Below are 22,222 nucleotides of genomic sequence, written 5' to 3' on the forward strand. Positions count from 1 at the left end.
CACAGAATAAAATATGGCAAAAATATTTAGGAACCATAATATGCCAAATATAAGTCAGCAATGTAGTGGCTTTATTTATAAAAAACAAATGTGACACTAAGATGAACTTTAAAGAGTAGGGCATATAAGAACTGTGAAATAATCTTTCTTCTAACAAATATCTGATGAATGCCAAGAATCATTGTATTGTACATACAGCCTGAATTTTATGTTTTAAGTCAATGAGAAGAAATTGAAGAGAGTACAATATTAAGAAGAAAGACAATAAAGGCATTGAATAAAGAGAGGACTAAAAAAATTAAATATTTCTTTTCAACAAAAGGACAGGCAATTTGTGAATGTGTTAAGGTAATCTGAAAGGTTACTAGAATACAGTTACTGCACCATTCTTTTTGTTATTCACAGTAAAAACTGAAGTTAGGTCATCACCTTTTAAATATAATATTTGAATAAATAATTACACAGTAAAACTGACAACATATTCTGTACTTAAGAAACAGTATTGTTACTAGGTTGCTATGATGATCAGTTTTATAAGTCAAGATGGCTAAGCCATAGCCTGCAGTTATTCAAATTCAGGTGTTACTATGAAGGTTTTTTACAAGTGATTAAAATCTGTAAGAAGTTTACTTTAACTGAGGAAGAGTATCCAAGATAATCTGTGTGATCCTGATTCGACCACCTGTAAAGGCATTAGGAGCAGAATAGAAGCTTCACTGAAGAAGAGAGTTCACCCAAGGACTGCAGCTCAGCTCCTTCCCAAATGTTCACTGTCTTCTGGATGCCACATCTAGGGATTTCAGACTCGCCTACCCAGCCGCTGGCATCACATAAGCCAGTTCCTAGCAATTAATGTCTTCATACATATATCCTACTGGTTCCGTTTCTCTGAACAAACTCTGAACTGATAGAGACACTTAGGTTGAAATTATATGCAGTTAGAGATACGGAATAAATTATCTTAGAGGCCCTTAACAATTCTGTTATTCTCTACCTGAATTTCAAATCTACTAGTTAAAATAATTTTGCTCTTGATTTCACTAGCAATGACCAAAAAATTTCTGGGTAATGAATACCAAACAAAATGGGACGGATTACAATTTACAACCTTCACTCCACTTCTAAACACAGCTGAGATTTCAGCCACAATAGAAAAAAGATTAATTTTTTAACATAAGTATTTTCATGCTAGATTTACCTTTTTTATTTTAAAGTTATTTTCCTCAACTTTACTTTTATAAACTAAGATCTCAAATTCTAATAAAATGTCTATATTCTTGAGATTAAATACTTCATCCCACAGAGTAAGCAAGAAACTAACATCGCCTTGAATCAGTTTTGAACGATCTGTAGAAAACAGTGAAAGCCTGATCTCCGAGCTAACCCAGCATGTGAAAACATACGTTACTAAAATGGACCATGTGTCACATCTAACTCCAAACACTAAGGGGAAGGTGGGGGCGGGGGAGTAACAATGACAAGACATGAGATATCTGCATAGCAAGAACAGAATAATAAGAGAAAAGAAACCGAAACCCGAATTGTTTGAGAAGACAACTGAGTGGAATTTAAAACAAAATCATGTGTTGTTACATCACTGAGAAATGTGGTGAGAAGACTGTTGACTAGAAACTTTTCAACTTTTTCAAATTAAATGCACCTAAAATGACTGGGATGCTTTAGAACAAACAGACCCTGACATAAACACATATCTTAGTCCAGCTGTTTGCTCCTTGTGCACACAACTTTTCAGACAACGAGCACTGTCAATATAAAAAAGATGATCAAACTCCCTGGTCTTTAACAATCACTGATATTTCATTCCAGCCAGTCAATTCAACTGGATGAATTTGATACATACTCATGACTTAAGTCACCCTAGAAGAGGGGGCTGCTGAGTTTTAACAGCAGAGCGAGCAGTAGAAGCAGAGCAACTAGCAATATCGTGGACGGGCCTTAGAGGGCCTACCCAGACTACTGAGCTGGCTTCAGCACTAACAGAGTCTAATACTGTCTGGGGAGTCATTTTCTACCTGACACTGATAACTAAAAAGAAGTGTTCCCCAGAGGGATTATGTCATAAGATTTTTCCTGGTTCAGTATTTACAGGAGCTCATTTACGTACAGGGAGAAAAAGGAGGTCAAGAAATATCTGGAACTCTTGATTCAATTAACCCAAGAAAAGGAAGCCTAAGGGAAACTGGACAGAGGGTAAGACCCTGGTTATATGAAGTGAAGATCTGAACAGACTTCCAGACACAGTGGAAAGAAATAAAGGGCACTTGAGGAGGAGAAGTCCTAAGAACTGAGCAAAGTGGCAAGAGTTTGGGAAGACAGGTGAAGGAAGGCACACTTCAAATCTGCAGATGTAATATAGCAAGCAAGAGTATTTATGGTCACCAGTTACAGACGATAATGAGTACACCCTGTATTGCCAACCTTCGTCTAGAGTGGTTCTGAAACTGGGCCAACCTGACAGTTGAAAATTCTTTTTGTTTTAATATATTTATTGATTATGCTATTACAGTTGTCCCATTTCCCCCCTTCACTCCATCCTGCCCACCTCCTCCCTCCCACATTCACCCCTATAGTTCATGTCCATGGGTCATACTTATAGGTTCTTTGGCTTCTACATTTCCTATACTATTCTTACCCTCCCCCTGTCTATTTCCTACCTACCATTTATGCTACTTATTCTCTGTACCTTTCCCCCCTCTATCCCCCTCCCACTCCCCTGTTGATAACCCTCAATGTAATCTCCATTTCTGTGGTTCTGTTCCTGTTCTAGTTGTTTGCTTAGTTTGCTTTTGTTTTTGTTTTAGGTGTGGTTGTTAATAACTGTGAGTTTGTTGTCATTTTTGGTGTTCATATTTTCATCTTGTTTTTCTTAGATAAATCCCCTTAACATTTCATATAATAAGGGCTTGGTGCTGATGAAAATTCTTTAGAATCTGTAATTGTATGGGGCAGGGAGAAGTGTTAGAGGCATTCAAGGATTGATAATACCAACTTTCAATGATGTAAAAAGCCCCAAATGATTTCTATCACTTTTAAACATTTAGTTAATGTCATCAAAACCATGTATTAAATAACAACTTTAGCAAAAATTTTATCTTTCTTTAAACAACAAACTTGCCAAAGTTCCTGAATTAGTTACTTAATTGTTCTATGCCTCAATTTTCTAATCTGTAAAATAAGAATAATAACAGTTACTATATCATGGTTATGTTATAAGAATTAAATTAAAATAATGTAAAGCACTTAGAATACTGCTTAACACATAATAAGCACTCAATAAATAATAGGCATTAATATATTATTACAAAAAACATTTTCTACTCAAAGTCTATAAAACTTTCAGAGCAAATATTTTTAAGACATGGCCCAAACTAACTGAAACTCTCATTTAACCTAATTTTCAGCAAAACAATAAAGAAAATGTAGTTTGCCTTCAATATTAGGTTGAAAATATGGAAATGCCATTTTATAGGAAAAAAAGTTCAATATCAGCAAGTATACAAGATTAACTTTACAAATTATTTTATGTTAGAAAAACTAAATACATTTGACTGAGATGTATTTAAAATAATTTTTAAAAATGGCACCTCAGCATGCACTTAAGCTTCCAAAAATAATTTTAAAATAATTAAAATATTGCCACCATAAGCATCTTTAGGTGTTCTATGGACTGAACATTTGTGTCCCCCACCAAAGGCACCAATGGATGGTGTCTGGGGATGGAGCCTTTGGGAGGCGATTAGGTGGTGAGTGCAGAGCATTTATGAATTGGATTAGTGCTTTTATGAAAGGGGCCTGAGCGAATTCTTGCTCCTCCCACCACGTCAGGTCATAGTGAGAGGATGGCTCTCAATGAAGAAGTGGGCCTCATCAGACATGGGATCTGCTCCTGCCTTGATCTCGGACTTCCCAGTCTCCAGAAGTGTGAGAAATAGATGTCTGTTGTTTATAAGCTACTCAGTTTATGGTGTTTGTTACAGTGGCTTGAATAGACTAAGATATGGGAAATGGAAGAACCTGATTACAAGTATACTATAACATGGCAGTAAACATCTTCTTGGTAAAACAATGAGTTTTTAACCAATAGGGTTGAACTTTTCTAATTCCATTCTCCAAATGGAATCCTATATGAAAAGGCTACTGCAGCTCCAAAAAAAAAAAAAAAAAAAAAAGAGTGACTCCTTTTTCATTTGAAGAGTCTTAGTCCAAATTACTGCTTTCAATCATAAAATACAATCCAATAGACAACTCTAAAGTTTCTAACATTATAACTTTCATTTCTTTTTTATGAAGAAACATGCTGAAGGATAGGTGGTTTCCTTGAAGGAGAAAGTTAAAAATCCTTATTCTTAGGTCTGAGAAACTAAATCATTCAAATGTAGTCAGGGAAACTGAAATGACTGGCGTTTTGACCGGAGCTGGGGAGGGGTGAGGGCATGTGTGGACACACATACTGATTTCCTCACGTATTCACGGCATGTTTACAACCTAACCAGGGTAACAGAGCAGAAAACACGAGAAAACAATAACGACTCACCATGCTTTCCTCTAGAAATATCCACATACTGGCACAGTCTGGGATGGGTGATGGTCTTAAGGATTTGAAAGCGCCCTAAAATTTTGATGGAATTTGGTGTGAGAGGAAGCCCGTTGCTTCCACAAACATCATGTGGTAGAGCAGAGGCGAAGAAAGTAAAGGCACCCATTTCAGCATCCTTCAAGGGAAACATCTCGGAGTCTTAGGTCTTCCAAGATAATCTGAAAAAGGACAGAATTTCTTTGACAGATCGACCAAACATTAAGCCAGTGTTTGCTGTACCTTAAGCATGATTAACAATAAATATATAACTTGGAGGAAATGCCAGTATAGAACTTGGTTATACCAATATATAAAGAAATGCCTTTTATATACCAATATATATACCACCTATATATATACCAATATATAAAGAACTTCAAAGCAAAATACATAAAGTTTAAAAATTCCAAGATAATGTCAAAAAGGAAAAAAACTACCCAAACACAAATTTATATTGCAGCTCTAAATCAAAATCAAAGAATTTCAATGGCATATAAAGGAAAAGATAAGACGTTTCCTCTTTAATGACATTTGACAGTTTTATGAGTTTGGAGGAAGTTCATTATAGCATATTCATTTCAATAAGGCTTTTCCCTTTGCCTAAACCACAGATTATTAAAAACTTTTCCTTTTTTACAGATGAGGGAAATTGAGGAAACAGAGATACCAACCAGATACTTTAAATAACCAAGGACTCTATTAATGGTAGTAAAAATTCAACTAGATAACAGAGGCACTACAATGTTATTTAATGACGAGTCAACTTTTGTTTTTGTGCTAGGTGCTTCACATATGACTTGTTTTAATCACCTCAAGAACCTTGACAACTGTTTTTGTCTCACAGTCAGAGATAGATGTTCCATGTGTAGATCCTGGGGGGCCCTATTAGCAAACGGGGTCCCTGAGTTGTGTAATAGAGCAGCCTGGAGATTAAGAAACTTGCTCCAAAATCAATCTGACTCACATTAAGACAACCACAATAAAAAAGGTCCTGAACAAAAACACCCCAAGCATATCACTAAAAAGACATTCCATTGGCCAAGCCCTGCAATCTTCCCTTCTCAGCAGTCACAATAATAATCTAGAATTCTTTTTTAAATTAATTAGTTTATTTATTGAGAGAGGGTAAGGGAGAAAGAAAGACAGGGAGAGAAACATCAATGTGTGGTTGCCTCTTGCACGCCCCCCGAAAGGGACCTGGCCCACAACCCAGGCATGTGCCCTGACTGGGAATCAAACCAGTGACGCTTTGGTTTGAGGACCCCGCGCTCAATCCACTAAGCTACACCAGCCACAGCATAATCTAGAATTCTAAATTAAAGTAATAGGGCACTTTTCATGTCTGTCCAGAAACCTCATCAAAAGAATTAAAATGTTTTAATATGTATAAACTCATAACAAGAAAGAGAACAGAAAAGGGCCATGCACTGGTGAAAGATTTCAATAAACCACTGTAAAGCATTTCGCATATGGGAGAGGACTGTCACAAGAAGCAGAAAGATGAAAGCTACAACCCACAATATAGTCAAGAAGTTTGCCCAGCCTCTTGAGAGTCAGAAGCCTCAGATTCAGAAAATGCAGAAACAATGGTGAACAACAGTCAGAAGAGGGTTTGAAACGAGAGAGATGATTTGAATGGCTGAATAGAAGAGTCAACTCTGCCACCATCCCCCAACTAGGCAGTTATTTATTCCCCAAGCAAAAAATAAAAAAAGGTAAAGTTCTTCCTTAAAGAAATTAAACAAATGTGATGTGAAAATTACAATAAATAGCTATGTGGAAATTACTATAAAAATTACTATAAAATTACTATAGTTGCTATGGGTCTTGGGGACAAAAGCAACTCCTCTCAGTTCTGGAATCCGTAGGACCTCAGTTAAGATCTGGCTCTCTACCCAGCCTTCCTAAAACAGAGTACAGCAGTCAGCAAGTCTGTCTGTAAGTGCAAAGCTCCTTAACTGTTAAAGAGTGAGCTGTCCAGGAATCATCAGAGAGTTGAGGCAAAAAATAAAATAAACCAAGAAAACAAAACTTCCCTGGAGGCAACCAAAGGAACTTATGAGAAAAACCCAAAACCAACTCTAATATATTTAGAAAGATTTGAGAAGATATTGTATCCATTATGTACAACAGGAGATATGGAAAAACATATTTCACAAAAGAGTAAAAAGGAACTGCCAATATATATGAGAAGATAAATAACCTCATTAATATTTAAGGAATGCTCATCAAAACCACATGAGCATTTATATCCACCAGATAGTAACCATTAAAAAACCTGAAAATACGTAATATTAGGAGGATACGGAGAAACAGAATGTAAATTGGTACAATCACTATCGACAACAGTTTGACACTAGTGTCCTATTCCACTCCTCCAGAAACTTCTACACACACGCACAAGTGGACACATACAAGAGCGATCAGGATACTATTGTCTCTATTATCCCCAAGGTGGAAACAACTTAAATACCCAAAGATATGAGAATGGTTAAATAAACTGTGGTACATTCATACGATGGAAAAGCATACAGGAGGGAAAACAGGCAAACTGTAGAAATAGTTTTGAATGGCATAGATGAATCTTAGAAATATAATGTAGAATAGGGGGAAAATGTCACACGAAACTTATGGCAATATAATCGTAAAATTCAAAACAAGAAAATCTATATAATAAATAACTGAGGAACACCTGCCTGTAAGGTAAGAATATAGTCAAAAAGTAAAGGAGTTTTTAAAAGCACACTTGTGGATGGGGTTTAATTGCATAAAAAGCAGGAGTGAGACCAGGAAAGGACCCATAAAAAGCTTCAAAACTCTTGAGTAATATGCTGGCTTCTAATTGATGGGTTAGTGGATATTCATATTGTTATTATGCTCCACAGTTTCTATATTATATACCTCCATCTATATCTGTATATGAGCAGTATACCACATATTTATAAATTTTTAAAAATTATGTTTAAGTTTTAAAATGAAAAAATTACATACAACAAACTGCTGTTTAACAAAGGCTAAATATTCAATAGGGAAAGGACACTCTTTTGAAGAAATGGTGTTGGAACCACAAGATATATATATGGAAAAAAATCAACCTCAACTCCTACAACATTTGAGATGGATTATAGACCTAAATGTAAAAGTTAAAACTGTAAGTCTTCTACAAGAAAATGTAACAGAATATCTTTGCAACCTTAGGCTAGGCAAGGAATTCTTAGACATGTTAAAAAAGCACTAATCATAAAATATGAACTTGACAAAATGGACTTCATCACATCAAAAGGCACTCTTGATAAAATGAAAATCAAACCCAAATATAAGGAAAATATTATATATGACATTTTACCTAATGTACTCATACATATGTACATATGTATGATAAACTTGTATAAGAATATATAAATAATGCATACAACTGAATAATAAAAACAAGTCAACAAGAGAATAGGTAAAAGTCTGAAACATATACTTTCACAAAGGAGAGCATACACACAGACGATAAGCACAGGAAAACGTTCTCAACAGCATTAATCAGGGAAACGCAAATTAAAACCACAGCGTACCATTGCACTTCTTCCAGAGAGCTAAATTTTAAGTGACCAGAAATACAACTGTCCAGGAAAATGTGGAACTGGAGCTTATATACTCCTGCTGGTGAGAGTGAAAAATGACACAGTAACTTTGGAAAACTGTTCGGAAAACTTTCTAAAGTTAAAAATACCCCGAGTTTATGACTCAGAAATCTCACTCCTACTAAGAAGAAAAAATGAAAATTTTGCCCATAAAAATACTTGTATGAGGATGTTCATCGTGGTTTTACTCCTAACAGACAAAAACTGGAAGCAACTAGGTGTCACACGTGTAATCGAGTAGGTAAACAAATCGTGCTCTATTCATCCAACGGAATTTCATTCAACAACAAAAAAGGAACAAACATGCCAAAATGTGGATGTATCTCAAAAACATTATGTTAATGAAAGAAGTAGACACAGAAGAGTTCATACCCTATAGCTCCATTTAAATGTAGTTCCAGAACTTCAGTTCTAACCTACAGTGATAAATATGAAAACACAGTGCCTTGAGCCAGGAAGATGGAAATGGACAGGGAAACATAGGAACTTCTCGAAGGAGAGCAAATGTTCTACATTTTGATTGGGGTGGTGCTTGTCACATGGATATTTATATGTATAAAAATGCATCAAACTGGTTAATTAAAATCAGTACATTTTAATACATATTAAATGAAAATACAAATGAAAAAATAAAACAAAGACTATTAAGAGAATATGAGAAAGGAATGATGAAAAATGAGTGCTTGATGTGATGACCAAATTAGATAGAAGTGTTGGAAAATAAATTTGAGGTGATTGCTTAGAACATGGGGCAAAAAGGCAAATAGATAAAAACATGAGAAGACAATACACATAGAGAATCAAGCCAACAATCACCTTAATGAGTTTCAGAGAGAGAGGAAGAGAGAGAAAGAGAGAGAGAGAGAGAGAGGGAGAGTAAATTACAAAAAAGCAGAACAGGTGAAAATTCCCCACAGATGAAGGGAAACATACCTACAAATTCAAAAGTATTATAATTTCAAGGAGGATAAATTAAAAAAAAAGACTCACGTTGAGACATTTATTCTAGCCCTTTTGAATGAGCTCATTTCAAGGAGAATAAACTCACATCAAGACTTGATACATTTTCAAAGCATCAAGCATAAATAACTAAAAACTTTAATCATTTCTGAGAGCAAACAAATAGGTCTGGCATCAAGAAATTAAGATCAGACTGGCATTCTTATCTTCTCAGGAGGAACAATGAAAGTTAGAAGATGGTGAAATCGGGGAGGATTTAGTGCCTACACCCAGCAAAACTATCAACCATAACAGCAACATAATTTACAGCTATGCAAAAATTAACAAATAAAATTACCATCCATACACCTTTTATAAGTAAGTTTCTTTAGGATGAATTATACCAAAACAGAGGAGAAAACAAAATAATAGGTGTTCAGTTAGGAGACACTGCAATTTACCCAAGAGTTCAATGAATATAATCCAGGATAGAGGCTGTACTAAAGCACTAGAATGCAATCTACTCAAATTAAACAGAAAGTGACTGGGATGCGAGGGGAAGTCTTCTAGCAGAGAAATGAAATGGAGCCTTCGCATACAAAGAATGAGATGTGGTGAAGAAGGCACAAAATGGGAGGACCTGATGAAGAAAGTATATGTATCTCTTCCCGTAAAGAAATCAGAAAGTCCTTTGTGAAAGTGACGAGGGTTTATAGCACGTAAACAAAACAAAAACATGTAGTTAATATAATATAAATATTATTAAACTGGAGAAAATAAAAGGAAAGGTCCAGCTAAGGGAGTGGATTTATTTTCTAAAGTGGCAAAGAAAAGGTAGAGTCACTGCTTTCCTCATTTTACCAAATAAGGAGCCAAACTATTTTTGAAAATTGATGTGAAAAAATTGATTTTACATTTATTTAGAATTACAAACTAACCCATATGAAAACTAAAAATTGACGACTACTCAAAAAATTGGAGAATAGAGGCTGTGGATGATGTGGACTATATTAAGGCTATTTAAAAAAGAATTACATTGTAAATAATTATTCAATATACAGACCTGAAATTAGGTAAGGTTAAAAGTGGTTATTTCTGAAAAACAGAACTCAGGGAGGGAAGGAGGGCACTAAATGGTTGCATTTTATTATGCAATCCTTCTACAATAGATGACTAAAATTATATGATTCTATAACTTAGACACCTAAAACTTAAATAACCAAATAAAAAATGTACATGATTCAGAAAGGTACATTAATTAGCATAAAACATTTCATAATTGTTCTTCTTTAACTACGTCTTAGAGGGATGCACAAATAGGCCAGCCCATAAAATATACACACGGATTTTCTCACTTGGTGAGTGGAAGAAAGGTGGTGTATAAAAACAGCTGAGATGAAAGATTAGTTGAAGAGTAACAACAATGTAAAGAATTAGGTTTGAAATTTCATTCATTCAACAAATCTCTTGAAGATTCTACTTTAAGTCAGGTGTTTTTCCAGTTGTTAGGTTAATTATAGTGAAAAAGACACAATCTGTGTCCTCAAAGAAGTTGGAGTTGAAATGACTCAAACTGGGACATAAAGGCCAAAAATGGGCAAAAAGATGCCTACCATGAATAAAACAGTTTACAAAACTAATTCATTTATTTTATATACCTCCCCTCAATAAACTCTTCCTGTCCCAAACAAAAACAGGGACAATGGGGCCTTGAAAAAGCGACCAGTGACAATTCTAAAGAAATCCCCACTTGCTCACTTTTTTCCACTCCACAAGGAAAGTACATCTCAATATTTGACTAAATGTTTGCATACCAGAAACAAACCAAAGCAAGTGTTCACATCGGTGATGCGTAAGGGAGAGCCATTTCTACATTCTCTAACCTCCTCTTTAAACCTTCCTTCGAAGCAGGGATGTGGGGGTTGCTTTCAGAGGACTCCGGTAAACGTGTGTAGGCGGAAGGCGGGCTGCAGCTGGGATGAACAGCGCGGAGCAGCAAGCAGCTCCACGGTCGGCTGGACCGCTCCCTGAGGATAGGGGAGGCAACTCGCTGCACCTGCCTTTCCTCTCCTTCCCACAAGCCCCACCCACTACGACAAATACCAGTGGGAAACCCAAATACCTGCCTCTGAGTCTAGGGACGCGGGCGGACCCAAAGACATGGGGCTGGAGCTTCTATACACTGGGCCCCCGGGCTGTCGCTGTGGCTGGTGTCGCCGCTACTGCTTAGTGCACCAGGCCCTGCGTTGCAGGGGCTGCTACAAAAGGGGCCTCTCCTGGAGCGCCCGGAGCTCAGAGCGCCCCGTTCCTGCCAGCAACGTCAGCGGAGGCACCCAGCTTAGAGCCCGGCGAGGCCCGCGAGCCAGCCCCTCTACACTGACAGCTCCCAGCTCTCGCCCCACCCTCCACTCGTCCTGGTCGGTTCCTCTGACCTCACAGCCCTCGCGCCACAACATTCATGAAGGACCCCGACGTCCGGCGTCTTGCTCAACCTGCCGAGAAAATATCGCGACCAAGGAAAGGGTACAGGGGGTTGGCGTTACAGCAATGAAATATCGGAAGCGTGGTGCGGCTGCGCACAGGAAGGGGACACACAGCGCCTGTGAAACTTACAGGCGTTTAGTTGGGTCACCTCCTTGGGTCCTTTCTCACTGCTGTCATGTGCGGGCGGCTGTCCTACCTGCTCCCGGCTGAGGCTGCCGTGGTGGTGTCCTGAGGCGCTGATTTCATGTAAGTGGCGCTTGTGGAGGGTCCTACAGAAGGCAGGTTGTGATCGTAGGAGTCCGCTTCTCTGACTTGCGCTCCAGAGATGAGACCTGGCTGTAGCTACTGTGGTCTACACGAGCACCGATCTGGGCATGAGGAAGTAGGGAAGAGCTTGGACCTTTCGAAGGGGCCAAGCTTGAGAAATGGGATGCGGGGCCGAGGGAAACGATGCTACTGTATATTTACAAACATGTTTACTTTTGTGTGTCTGTGTGTGCGTGTTTGTGTGTGTCAGAAGTCTGTCAGCGGGCATGGTGTTGGGGTGGGGGCAGACAGGAATCCATTTATTAAGCACCCGCAGCGTTCCCGGCACTGTTTCAGGCATTGGATAAAGAGAATGAACAAACCAGACTAAAAGCCCTGCCTTCCTGTAGTTAACATTTTATTGAGGCAAAGGTATACTAAACAAAGTTAAGAAAAGCACTGTATTTTAGGTTGTAATGAGTGCTAAAGAGAGAAAATAAAGCAGGGATGGAAGAGAGAAATTGAAATTTTGGTGTGACCAGGGAAGGTCTCACTGAAAAGATGATTTTCCAGTTAGAGAGCTGACAGAAGTGAGAGAATTAACCATACAGAAGTCTTAGTGAAGTGCAGTCAGGCAGAGCAACCAGCCACGTCAAAGCTGTGAAGCAGAAACTCCCCAAACAGTAAGAATCTTGTGGGTCAGAGTTGTGTGAAGTTGTTAAACTGGAGACAAAAATCAGAAACCAGGAGCAGGTCATGAAGGATCCCAAGGGCATCTAAGCCACTGGAGAATTTGCAGCCCTGGAGTGCTAGAATCTGACTTCCTTATCCAATTAAAGAATGGGCAAAGGTCCTGAATAGACCCTTCTCCAAGGAGGACATACAGGTGGCCCATACTCATATGAAAAGGTGCTCCACATCATTAATCATCAGAGAGATACAAATTAAAACCACAATGAGATATCACCTCACACCTGCCAGATGGCTGTCATTAATGAATCAACAAACAAGTGCTGGTGAGGACGTGGAGAAAAGGGAACCCTAGTGCACTGTTGGTGGGAATGCAGACTGGTGCAGCCACGGTGGAAAACAGTATGGAATTTCCTCAGAAAACTAAAAATGGAACTGCTTTTTGACCCAATGCTTTCTCTTCTGTGAATGTATTCAAAGAATCCCAAAACATCAATTCAAAAATATATGCACCCTTGTGTTGGTAGCATCGTTTACAATAGCCAAGAGTTGGAAACAGCCTAAGTGCTCATCAGTAGTTGTGAGTGGTAAAAAACTCACAACAAACGTGAGTGGTACATTTGCACAATGGAATACTGCGCAGCAGTAAAAAAGGGGAGTTGTTACCTTTTCTGATAGCACGGATGGAACTGCTAAGTGAAATAAGCCAGGCAATTAAAGAAAAATACCATATGATTTCATTTATAAGTGGAATCTAGTGAACAAAGTAAACTAATGAGCAAAATAGAATCAGAGACACAGAAACAGAATAGACTAACAGCTGTAAGAGGGGAGGAAGAGATGGGGGTTGGTTGAAAGAAGGTGAAGGGATTAGACAACGCATCTGAATGATCCCTGGACATGAACAACGGTGTGTGGATTGACTGGGAGCGTGGAGTGGGCTAAGGGGAGGGGAGCAAAGGTGAAAAATTTGGGACAACCAGAACACCATAAACAACAAAAAAATTTTTTAAAGGAAAGAAAGGATCTGGCTGGCTGCTATCAAGATAAACTGAAGGGGACAGGGTGGATGGAGGAAAGATGGTTAGGAGGCTTCTGCAATAATCCGCAGGAGAGATGATGGTGGCTTGACTAGGACTGCTAAGAAATGGCCAATCATATTCTTAGTGCTTTTAATTTTAATATGTAAGAGTAGTAATGAATGCTGACTGACTTTTCCTTAATTAAGGTTTTGGAAAGACTTTAAAAAATGAATCATAATGTAAGTTTTGGAGTGACAAATACACGTTAAAATCATGGCTTTGCCATTTATTATTTGAATGAGTTTAGATAAATCATGATTTCTCTGAGTTTATCTATAAAATGGAAATATCTCACCATGTTATAAAGGTTAAATGACTATGTACTATGCCTGGCTCATTAAAGTAGTGGCTATTCTTAGTTGTGTTCTTATATAAGCGTAGGCAAAAAGGGGGCCACATCCTAACCCTAACAACGTCGGGAAAGGCTGCGTGGCAGGCCCTACGAACTCAGTCTGGAAGTAACCACTGGGATGGTCTGAACATAAAAGGTCCCAACTAAATGTCGGTCATGGCGGGTAGTCACGTCCTAGGTCTGTAGCTTTCTTGACAAAGGTCAATTTTTACCTTAAGTGAGCCAGTCTATTTATTGTCTTTTTGCATCTAAGATAACATACCTTTGTCAGTCAAAGTAATCTTTTTTCCCAGACCCCTCAGAGCACAACCTCAAGTGGAGTATGATACCACAGAAGCTCTGTTTTATTTTTTAATCCAATCCCAGAGACTTCCCCGGTTTGCTTTCTCCTACCCCCTTAATCTACCACTCATGGATTTTCTGTACACCGCCCCCTTAGGCGTCTTACTTTGATTCTAATGTATAAAATATGCTATAAAACTGCCATTCTCCAGAGTATTTTTTCAGTCTGTTGAGATACTGCTTCCTGGCAATATTCTCAATTTAGCTCAGATAAACTCAGAGAAATTCTTTCAGATTTGGACATTTATGTCAACCTAAGAAATGGGAGAAAGATAGTGGTGAGTGTGTCTGTGGGGGGAAAGGGGTGGTTAAATCCTTTTGAAGAAAATCTGAACCAGGTAAAAAATGACCCTGTTGTGTGGCAAGAGGGCAATGGGGAATGAACCCCCCCCAGACATACCCCTTTTAAAATATGCCAATTTCACTGGACAGAAAGGTTTTCTATGTTAATAGCTAGTTTTTGAAATACATGGATTGCCCTCTCATAGCAGTCCCTCATACCTGTCCTCCTAGCCATCCCTTAAATCCTTTAGGACCCCAAGTGTCCTCATTATAAAGGAGAAGAAAGCTCTCTACTGAGTAAAAGGAAACAATCAAGAATAAAGACAAATTCCCAGTTACAAAGACTGTCATGTGGATGTACAGCGTGGTGACTATAGTTAATTCTGTATTACATAGTTGAAAATAGGTAGGAGAGTGGAATTTGAAGGTTCTCATTAAAAGAAAAAAAATTTGCAAGTATGGACGTTAACTGGACTGCTGTGATCATTTTGCAGTGTGTGTACACAGATGCCGGGCCCTGGCAGGCGTCTGCAACTGCTGCGGCGTCGCATGTCAGTTCTACCTTAACAAAAAAATTGAAAAGTTTTAAAGTCACACAGCTGATTGGTGGCAGAGCCAGAATTTCAACTCATTCCCTGACCACAAGCTGAATAAATAAATAAATATGAACTTTCATAAGAAAAACTTAGATTTATCTTTCTATATTTTGGCAACGGTTGCTAAAAGGTCCCTGTATTGCCGGTGGTGGCTGCTGCTATATATTTTGAGTGTCTCTGGGAGGTATTGTTTTCACAATACTTAATTTTATTATTTACCTTTTAAAATTCTGACTTTTGACTCATAAATCCTAACAGGAGTTTTAACCTAGTTCTAAGAAGTACCGTATTTTGTAGCATTGTAATAAAGATGTTCTCAGAGTGTGGTAACTTGGCAGTTATATTGAAAAGTCAGTGGAGGAAAGAAGTTTGAAATGTAAGAATACAGATGATGATAAAAGAAGAGAGAAAAAAGTGATTCAAATTACTGTCTTCATCAATTCTAATATGCATATCTTTTTCATATTTACATTTCTGAAATAGTGGCATATTTTATAATTACTGATGTCTTCAAACCACGGTAGCCTAAGTGGCATTTGTGACTTAGTTGTCAGTGCCCACACTTACATAAACTTGGTCCTAACTGTTAATATTGTCATCAGTTCAGTGGATTTAAGTATACTGTTGATACATACTTAGGGAGTTTAATCTCCATTTTATTATCATTTAAAAGATGATTTAGAATTAAAATGAAAAGTTCTTGTGTATGTGGAAATACAGGGAAACAAGAGTGATATAAGATAAAAGTAGAGCTAAATTTAAAAGAAGTTCAATAAGTGATACAGGATGTAACTAAGTGATAAGAAAACACTGGTTTAATCAGCCGTGTTTGTGTAAGTAGTACATAAAATAATAGACCATCTTAGATTTGATGAAATAACGGCACTTTGAGTGTCTTAGAAGAATATAATTTTTACCTAATTGCAATTCTGAAACAGTGAAGTCAGATGTGTTGGGAAGCATAAAGACAATTTCAAATTTTTTTAGAGTTCCTATATTATGAAGTAAAATCTTAAATCTGCACTTAAAACTTCCATTTCAAAACAAGGGATTATTTGTTTATATTTAGTTCCTAACATGGAGAGCGTGGAGTGGGGGATTTGTTACTTAAAAGAAATTACTGGTAATTTAGAATCAGAGTGGGAATCATTGAGGAGATTGCTGAGGTGAAGGGAAGCCATTTAGAAATGGTAAGAATTTCAGAAATAATCTTTTATATATGTGTTTTAATGATTAAGATGTAGTCTAGATTCACATAATTGGCAAAATCAGCTTCAACTCCTAGGAAGTTTTTATGATTAGAGGCATCTAACAATGGCTTTTTAAACTTGATGAAATATGATGGACATTAGAAAGACGAAATGTGAAGGGACAGAATAATTTAGATAATACTCTTCAAAAGCCTTTTGTCATAAAAATACGTTCATTTTACTTTTTTAACTTAATAAAGGGAAAAAGAAGTTCTCACTGTCCTCTCATGAGTTAACATACTCGTGTTATTTTGTCTCTAAATGTTTTATATTTATAATTACTATGCATGTAATTAAGTATATCTAGTTCAATCTCATTATCTTTTTCTTTTAGCACAGACTAAGCCAGCATTCCTAAACAGATTTAGTGAATACCAGTTCCAGTAACTATTATTAGGTGTTCTTTGGTTAGGATTCTGTGGTTAAATTCATTGAAAATACTTCACAATTATGTCCTTTAGAGAAATTATAGCTTGGACATTAAACGAGATAACTCTAGAGTCAGGGAGACCTAATTTCAATTCTCATTTACTGACATGACTGGGGGCAAATTAATTTTAATTCAAGATTTCTTCTCTGTATAATTTATAGGTGATACATGTAAAGCATTTAGCCAGCTTATAATAAATAGTCTACAAATGTTACCTGTGACATCCCTGTACATATTAGCATATTAAAGGCACTGAGGAGTCCTGACTGTCTTGGCTCAGTTGGTTCAGTGCCTTCCAGCAAAGTGAAAGGTCAAGCTCAAGGTTGCTGGTTTGATTCCCGGATTTCCAGTCAGGGCATAAGCCTGGGTTGCAGCTGGTCCGCTCTTGGGCTGTTCGTGAGAAGCAACTGAAGATGTTTGTCTCACACGTTGATGTTTCTCTCCCTCTATCCCTCCCTTCCCTTCTCTCTCAAAAAAACAAACAAACAAGAAAAGCTGGTGAGGAGACTAAAGAAACTTAAAGTTTTGAAATTCAATGAGTACCCAATATAAAATTGAAAATTTCCATGGAGCACTTGACACAAAATAGTGGACTAAGCACTGGATTGAAGGTAAAAGATTTGTCTGAGCTTAATCAATGTTGTTTTTAAACTAGCAAGATTGTCCTAAACAGAACTTCATTAAAAAAAAAGCTCTCCAATTTACTGTGTTTCCCCCAGGTGTCTGAAAATTTAGGAAGTACAAAGAACATGTTTAAATTTTCTGTCTCCTATAAACTCAGCACATGGCTCAAAATCAGAGACTATAAGTAAAATTGAGGTTATGAGCTTTATTTACAGGGGTCTGGCAGGTAACAGAAATAGAAGGCGTCGGGGAGTGGTGAGGTCTGTGTTGCTGCGCTTAAAGTCATTTGCCTTCAGTTACACTTGCAACCCTGGTCATAGAGTCATCCCTGGTCTGTGTAGTGACAGTTGTAATCCCAGCCAGCTAGAGGTCCGGAACAAACCCTGAAGAACATCCACATAAAGTACATGTCAAGGAAAGGATCCCAAATAGGAGATGCCAAGGATTTAGAAGGTGAAATTAGTTGATAAGTATCCTCATTTTATGAATTAAGAAAATGAAGCATAGAGAAATTAAGTGACTTTACCAAGGTCACACATCCTGTTAAGTATGTGGTTCAACCAAGATTTGTTGCCTGTAACCACTTTTTAAAAAAAAAATACACTCTTCTGCTAGGGCTGGTGATCATTAACTGCGTATTATTACTAGAAAACATTGGCATAATCTTATGCATCCTACTTATATTTTTGAAAAATCTAAAAAGACAATCAGGTACTAGAAAAATGTTTCCAGAGCTTCTAATTCTAAAAACAATAGATCTTAGCATTTGACAAAAGTTTTGTCAACACATAGGCCTGACTAGAAACTAATCCAAAATATCCCACACAAATAATTTTAATATTGGGATCATAAATAATATTACCAAGATAACTAATTATCTGGGAGTAGGAAAAAAGTAGACAGTGGTTAGCAGCTAATGGGTCTTATAGTCATTCATAAGTTTTATTTTACCACAAAAATTTGTTTACTGCCAGAGAAATGACTGCGCTGAGATATTTACTCTTCTATTGAGGTTTCTTTTGTAATACTATTGGTACTGTGGCAGTAAGACAGCTTAAAGTAGTCTAATACATTCCTATGTGATATACAGCATAATGACTTATGGAAACTGGGAAAATTATTAATATTGCATAACCAAGTGAGGACTTCATTCACTAATAGTTAGAATTCAGAGCATTCTCAAAATTCAAATTCACACGGTCTTAAGTTTATGGTTTGGTGACTTTTTTAATGACTATTTTTTAGAGCAGTTTTAGGTTCATAGCAAAGTGAACAGAAAGCGTTCAGTGAATTTTAATTGTTTTCCTTCCCTTAAACCAGAACAATATACATCACTCTCATATTCTTGGTATTCTTGGCCAGTTGTGTGCCTTTGGCAGATTGGTATGTATGGTTTATCCCGGATTGCTTTGCCTCCTGGGCTAGAGCTGAGAACTCTTATATACTAATTTTTGGAAGACCTTCACAAGGCATTCAGACGGGAATCTGCTATATATGCCTTTGAGTGTTCTTTCTTTGTATACCATTTATTTAAATAATCTCAAGTCTGTTATCTTTAGTGTTTTCACAGTTTTGATGACAGTATTTGTAGGGAAAAGTGTGTAAAGATTTTCAGTTGACTGTTGGCTTATTATAGTCCCCTGGACAGAAATCCTTAGATATATTTTACACACTGTTAATGAACACAAAATTTAGAATTAATGTAAATATATTAATGTTTATCACCCCCATGGACAATCCCCCCAAAATTTACTTGTGACTTAGCCAAATTAAGTATATTTTAATGTCAATCTCTATAATTTATATTTTTATTATTATGTTCTTAACCCTTAAGAAAAAAATTTGCTTATTGATCTAGAAATTATCATAACATAGGTAACTCACTCTACTGTGAGTTTGAAGGTGGTCATTGTGTATATATATCCTATCTTTTGTGTTCCCAAAACTTTGTTCATTGCCTGACATATATTAGCTATGTGGCAAAAAATGTTAAGTATGAAATTACTCATGGGGTAGCCAAGCAGACAGGGGCTGTCCATGTGGCACTTTGGTGAATGACCCAACACTCAGTGTTGGAAGGAACAGGTCTTGTTTACAGTATCCCAACATTGGGGTACTGGAAGTACTTCAGCTTGAGCCCTCCTTTCCCACAGACCCGGCACTTCCCTGGGGCCCCAAAAGGCTATGAGCCAAAAGCAAGCCCAGTAGTTCCCCATTTCCTTAAGCCAGCTGCACAGTCTCACAGCAGCTCTCCTTCAGGATCTGGGGTACATGGTCATCAGCCTCCATGCAGTAGTCCAGGAATGCATGTGCCGTGGCGCACTGGATCACGGTGAAGTCTAGGAAGGACGTAAGTCCCAAGTGTCCAGGTATAGTCCGGATTCTCAAGGCAGTCAGTCAGCATCTTGCAAGGCAGGATCCTTGATGGCTTCGGAGCCTGCCATCAGGCACAGTCCGAGCAGCAGCATGCCATCCCTCCCCTCATTGTACCAGGCCGTATGGCTGGATAAGCTCCGCAAACTGCACAGCTGCTACTTCACTCCTGGCAGCATGGCTCTTCTACGCCCTTTCAAACCGCATGGCCGAATTCCCTCTTGGCTGCCTGCCCTTAGCTTAGTCCTGACCCTGAGCCTCCTATGTGACCCCGTCTCTGACTCCTCCCGCCATGAGCTACATTGGCCAGTTCTCCTGTATTGTTTACATTTGTTTGGCTGCCACCCCAATCAGGGCAAGAGTGACACAGTGATCTAGGTGGACCATCTCCCTGGCAATTCCACAGGTCAGGATATATCCTAAAAGTCACGTCCACCTTGCCCAGAGGCAGTAGCACAGCTGCCATCTTGCCTTTGTTATAAAAAGTATCTTAAGTCTATCACTGCTCCCCCCATTTCCCAACTAAGTGCTATGGGGGCTTTGGGGGCCCCTCAGTCTACACCACTTTTCAGTGATCTCTCATTTTGCCCCATTCTGAGATATAAGATGAGGCAAAAGTAACGCCTACTTAAGTCTGGTTGGCAGGGTATGTGACTGTTTCACGTGCATTTTGAACATTTCACCTAAAGTGTCATGGTGTGCTTGAGTGTGATACTATGTTGCAGAATTACATGCTTATGATTTTGTAATAAAAAAGGTATTATTTGTGCCAAACCCTGTATAAAATCATCTTCGTTTACAAATGAGAAAACAGACTAAGGTTAAAGAAGTTAAAGTTTACACAGCTATTAAGTCACAGAGGGGCAAACAGTTTGAACCAAGGTTCATGTGAGCAAGGTTCATGCTCTTTAAATTTTATTTTCTTACTCTTATAATAAGTTCTTAATAGTCAAAGTAAAGAGGAGTGATAATATTATACACCCCATGGTGTTGTGATGATTAAGTAAGTTAATATTATTACAAAATATTTAGAAAAGAGGCTGGCAGATACTAAAGACAAAGTTACCTAAAAATACCTATCGGGAAATTTGAATTGACTTCTAATACTACCCATAATGATTATATATAGAATAGTTGATTAGGATCACTCATCCCTTTCTATTCTCAATATCTTAAAACTTCATGGCCTAAATATGTGTTTTCCACTAATATTTCTCTGTTACTAATATATTACCTTTTTTCCTTTATTTCTCATATTTTATTGAATTACATGGTTGGAAATAAATTTGTTTTTACTGAATATTTCAGGTAATATACATTTCTGAGTCCTGGTTTTATTCACCAATTTGCAACTTAAACTAGACCAAGTCTAAGCAAGTATTTGTAAATGTATAGTGAAATATATAAAGATACATATTTTATAGTATATTTATATATATTTTAATTAAGTAAATGTGTAAACTATACATATATATAACATATTACTGTCCTGCAGTATTTAAAGTGTAAGAATTATGTAAAAGTTGAGTGTTTTATATGTTTTTTGTATTTGTGTGACAGGTAGATAGATACATTTGAATTGCTCTTCAGCAACCTATTATTTCCTTTTATATGTGGGTGAGATATGTTTCATATACAACATTTTCTTGAAAAATTCATACAGTGCACTTACAAAGATGTTATTCAAACTAAATTTATTAGCTCATTGTTTGTTAGACCCTGTCCTGCCAAACTGGATTAGCTCATCTTAACCAGCTGTAATACTTTGTGTTTTCAGTTAATGATGACATTTCGGTTTTACAAAAACTGGGTGGCAAGTCTTTTCATTTTATATTTCCTAATCTGTTAACACCTTAGATAACTGTGATTTTGTGTAATTTTCTGACTTTATCTCATTTGTATTTTTTATCGGTATTATCAAAGTTTTACCACTTTTCCTTTATCACATTGTTTTGTCTTAGTCAATGTGTATGTCGTTTAATGTATTCAACTCGTTCGTGTTTCTTTGTTTCGAACATGGCATTCTTCTTTTCTAAGCTATGCCAGTGCTTCATATGTATTATAAAAGCTGTATTAAATTATTTAACTCACCTTTATAACCTGTTTTGCAGGTAGTTAATAGTTTTGTCAACTCAATAAAATTATGTATCATTTTTTCTTTTAGTCTAGGATTTATGATCTCTGCTTTGCAAATTATTGTTAGTCTTGATTTTGAAGTGTTTTTTGTGTGAGTCAGGGCATGAGTTTCATGTTTTGCTTTATCGGCAGTTTGACTAGTGTTTGTGAGATGACTTTCTGGAACT

The 22,222-nt window shown here is 37.2% G+C and overlaps 2 protein-coding genes across 5 annotated transcripts in view; one reads left to right on the forward strand and one right to left on the reverse strand.

Moving 5' to 3' along the window:
- The window catches only part of TBCK (TBC1 domain containing kinase), a 196,666-nt gene extending 184,946 nt beyond the window's left edge, over positions 1-11,720 (reverse strand). The window contains exons 1-2 of one of the 4 annotated variants that reach the window (XM_024574746.3): positions 11,601-11,720; positions 4,556-4,776 (exon numbers count right to left, since the gene is read on the reverse strand). In XM_024574746.3, coding sequence (XP_024430514.2) covers positions 4,556-4,748 — 193 coding nt within the window. In that variant the 5' untranslated portion in view covers positions 4,749-4,776; positions 11,601-11,720. The other 3 variants (XM_024574745.3, XM_053922135.1, XM_045183656.3) reach the window with 3 other exon arrangements.
- A 27-nt stretch (positions 11,721-11,747) lies between these two features.
- Positions 11,748-22,222, forward strand: part of AIMP1 (aminoacyl tRNA synthetase complex interacting multifunctional protein 1) — a 33,589-nt gene continuing 23,114 nt past the window's right edge. Inside the window, exon 1 of the mRNA XM_024574904.3 lies at positions 11,748-11,898. Within this exon, the coding sequence (XP_024430672.1) occupies positions 11,897-11,898 (2 nt within the window). The 5' untranslated portion in view covers positions 11,748-11,896. The remainder of the gene's footprint in view (positions 11,899-22,222) is intronic.

This window comes from Desmodus rotundus, chromosome 4 (genome assembly GCF_022682495.2).
Source record: "Desmodus rotundus isolate HL8 chromosome 4, HLdesRot8A.1, whole genome shotgun sequence".
Lineage (NCBI taxonomy): Eukaryota > Metazoa > Chordata > Mammalia > Chiroptera > Phyllostomidae > Desmodus > Desmodus rotundus.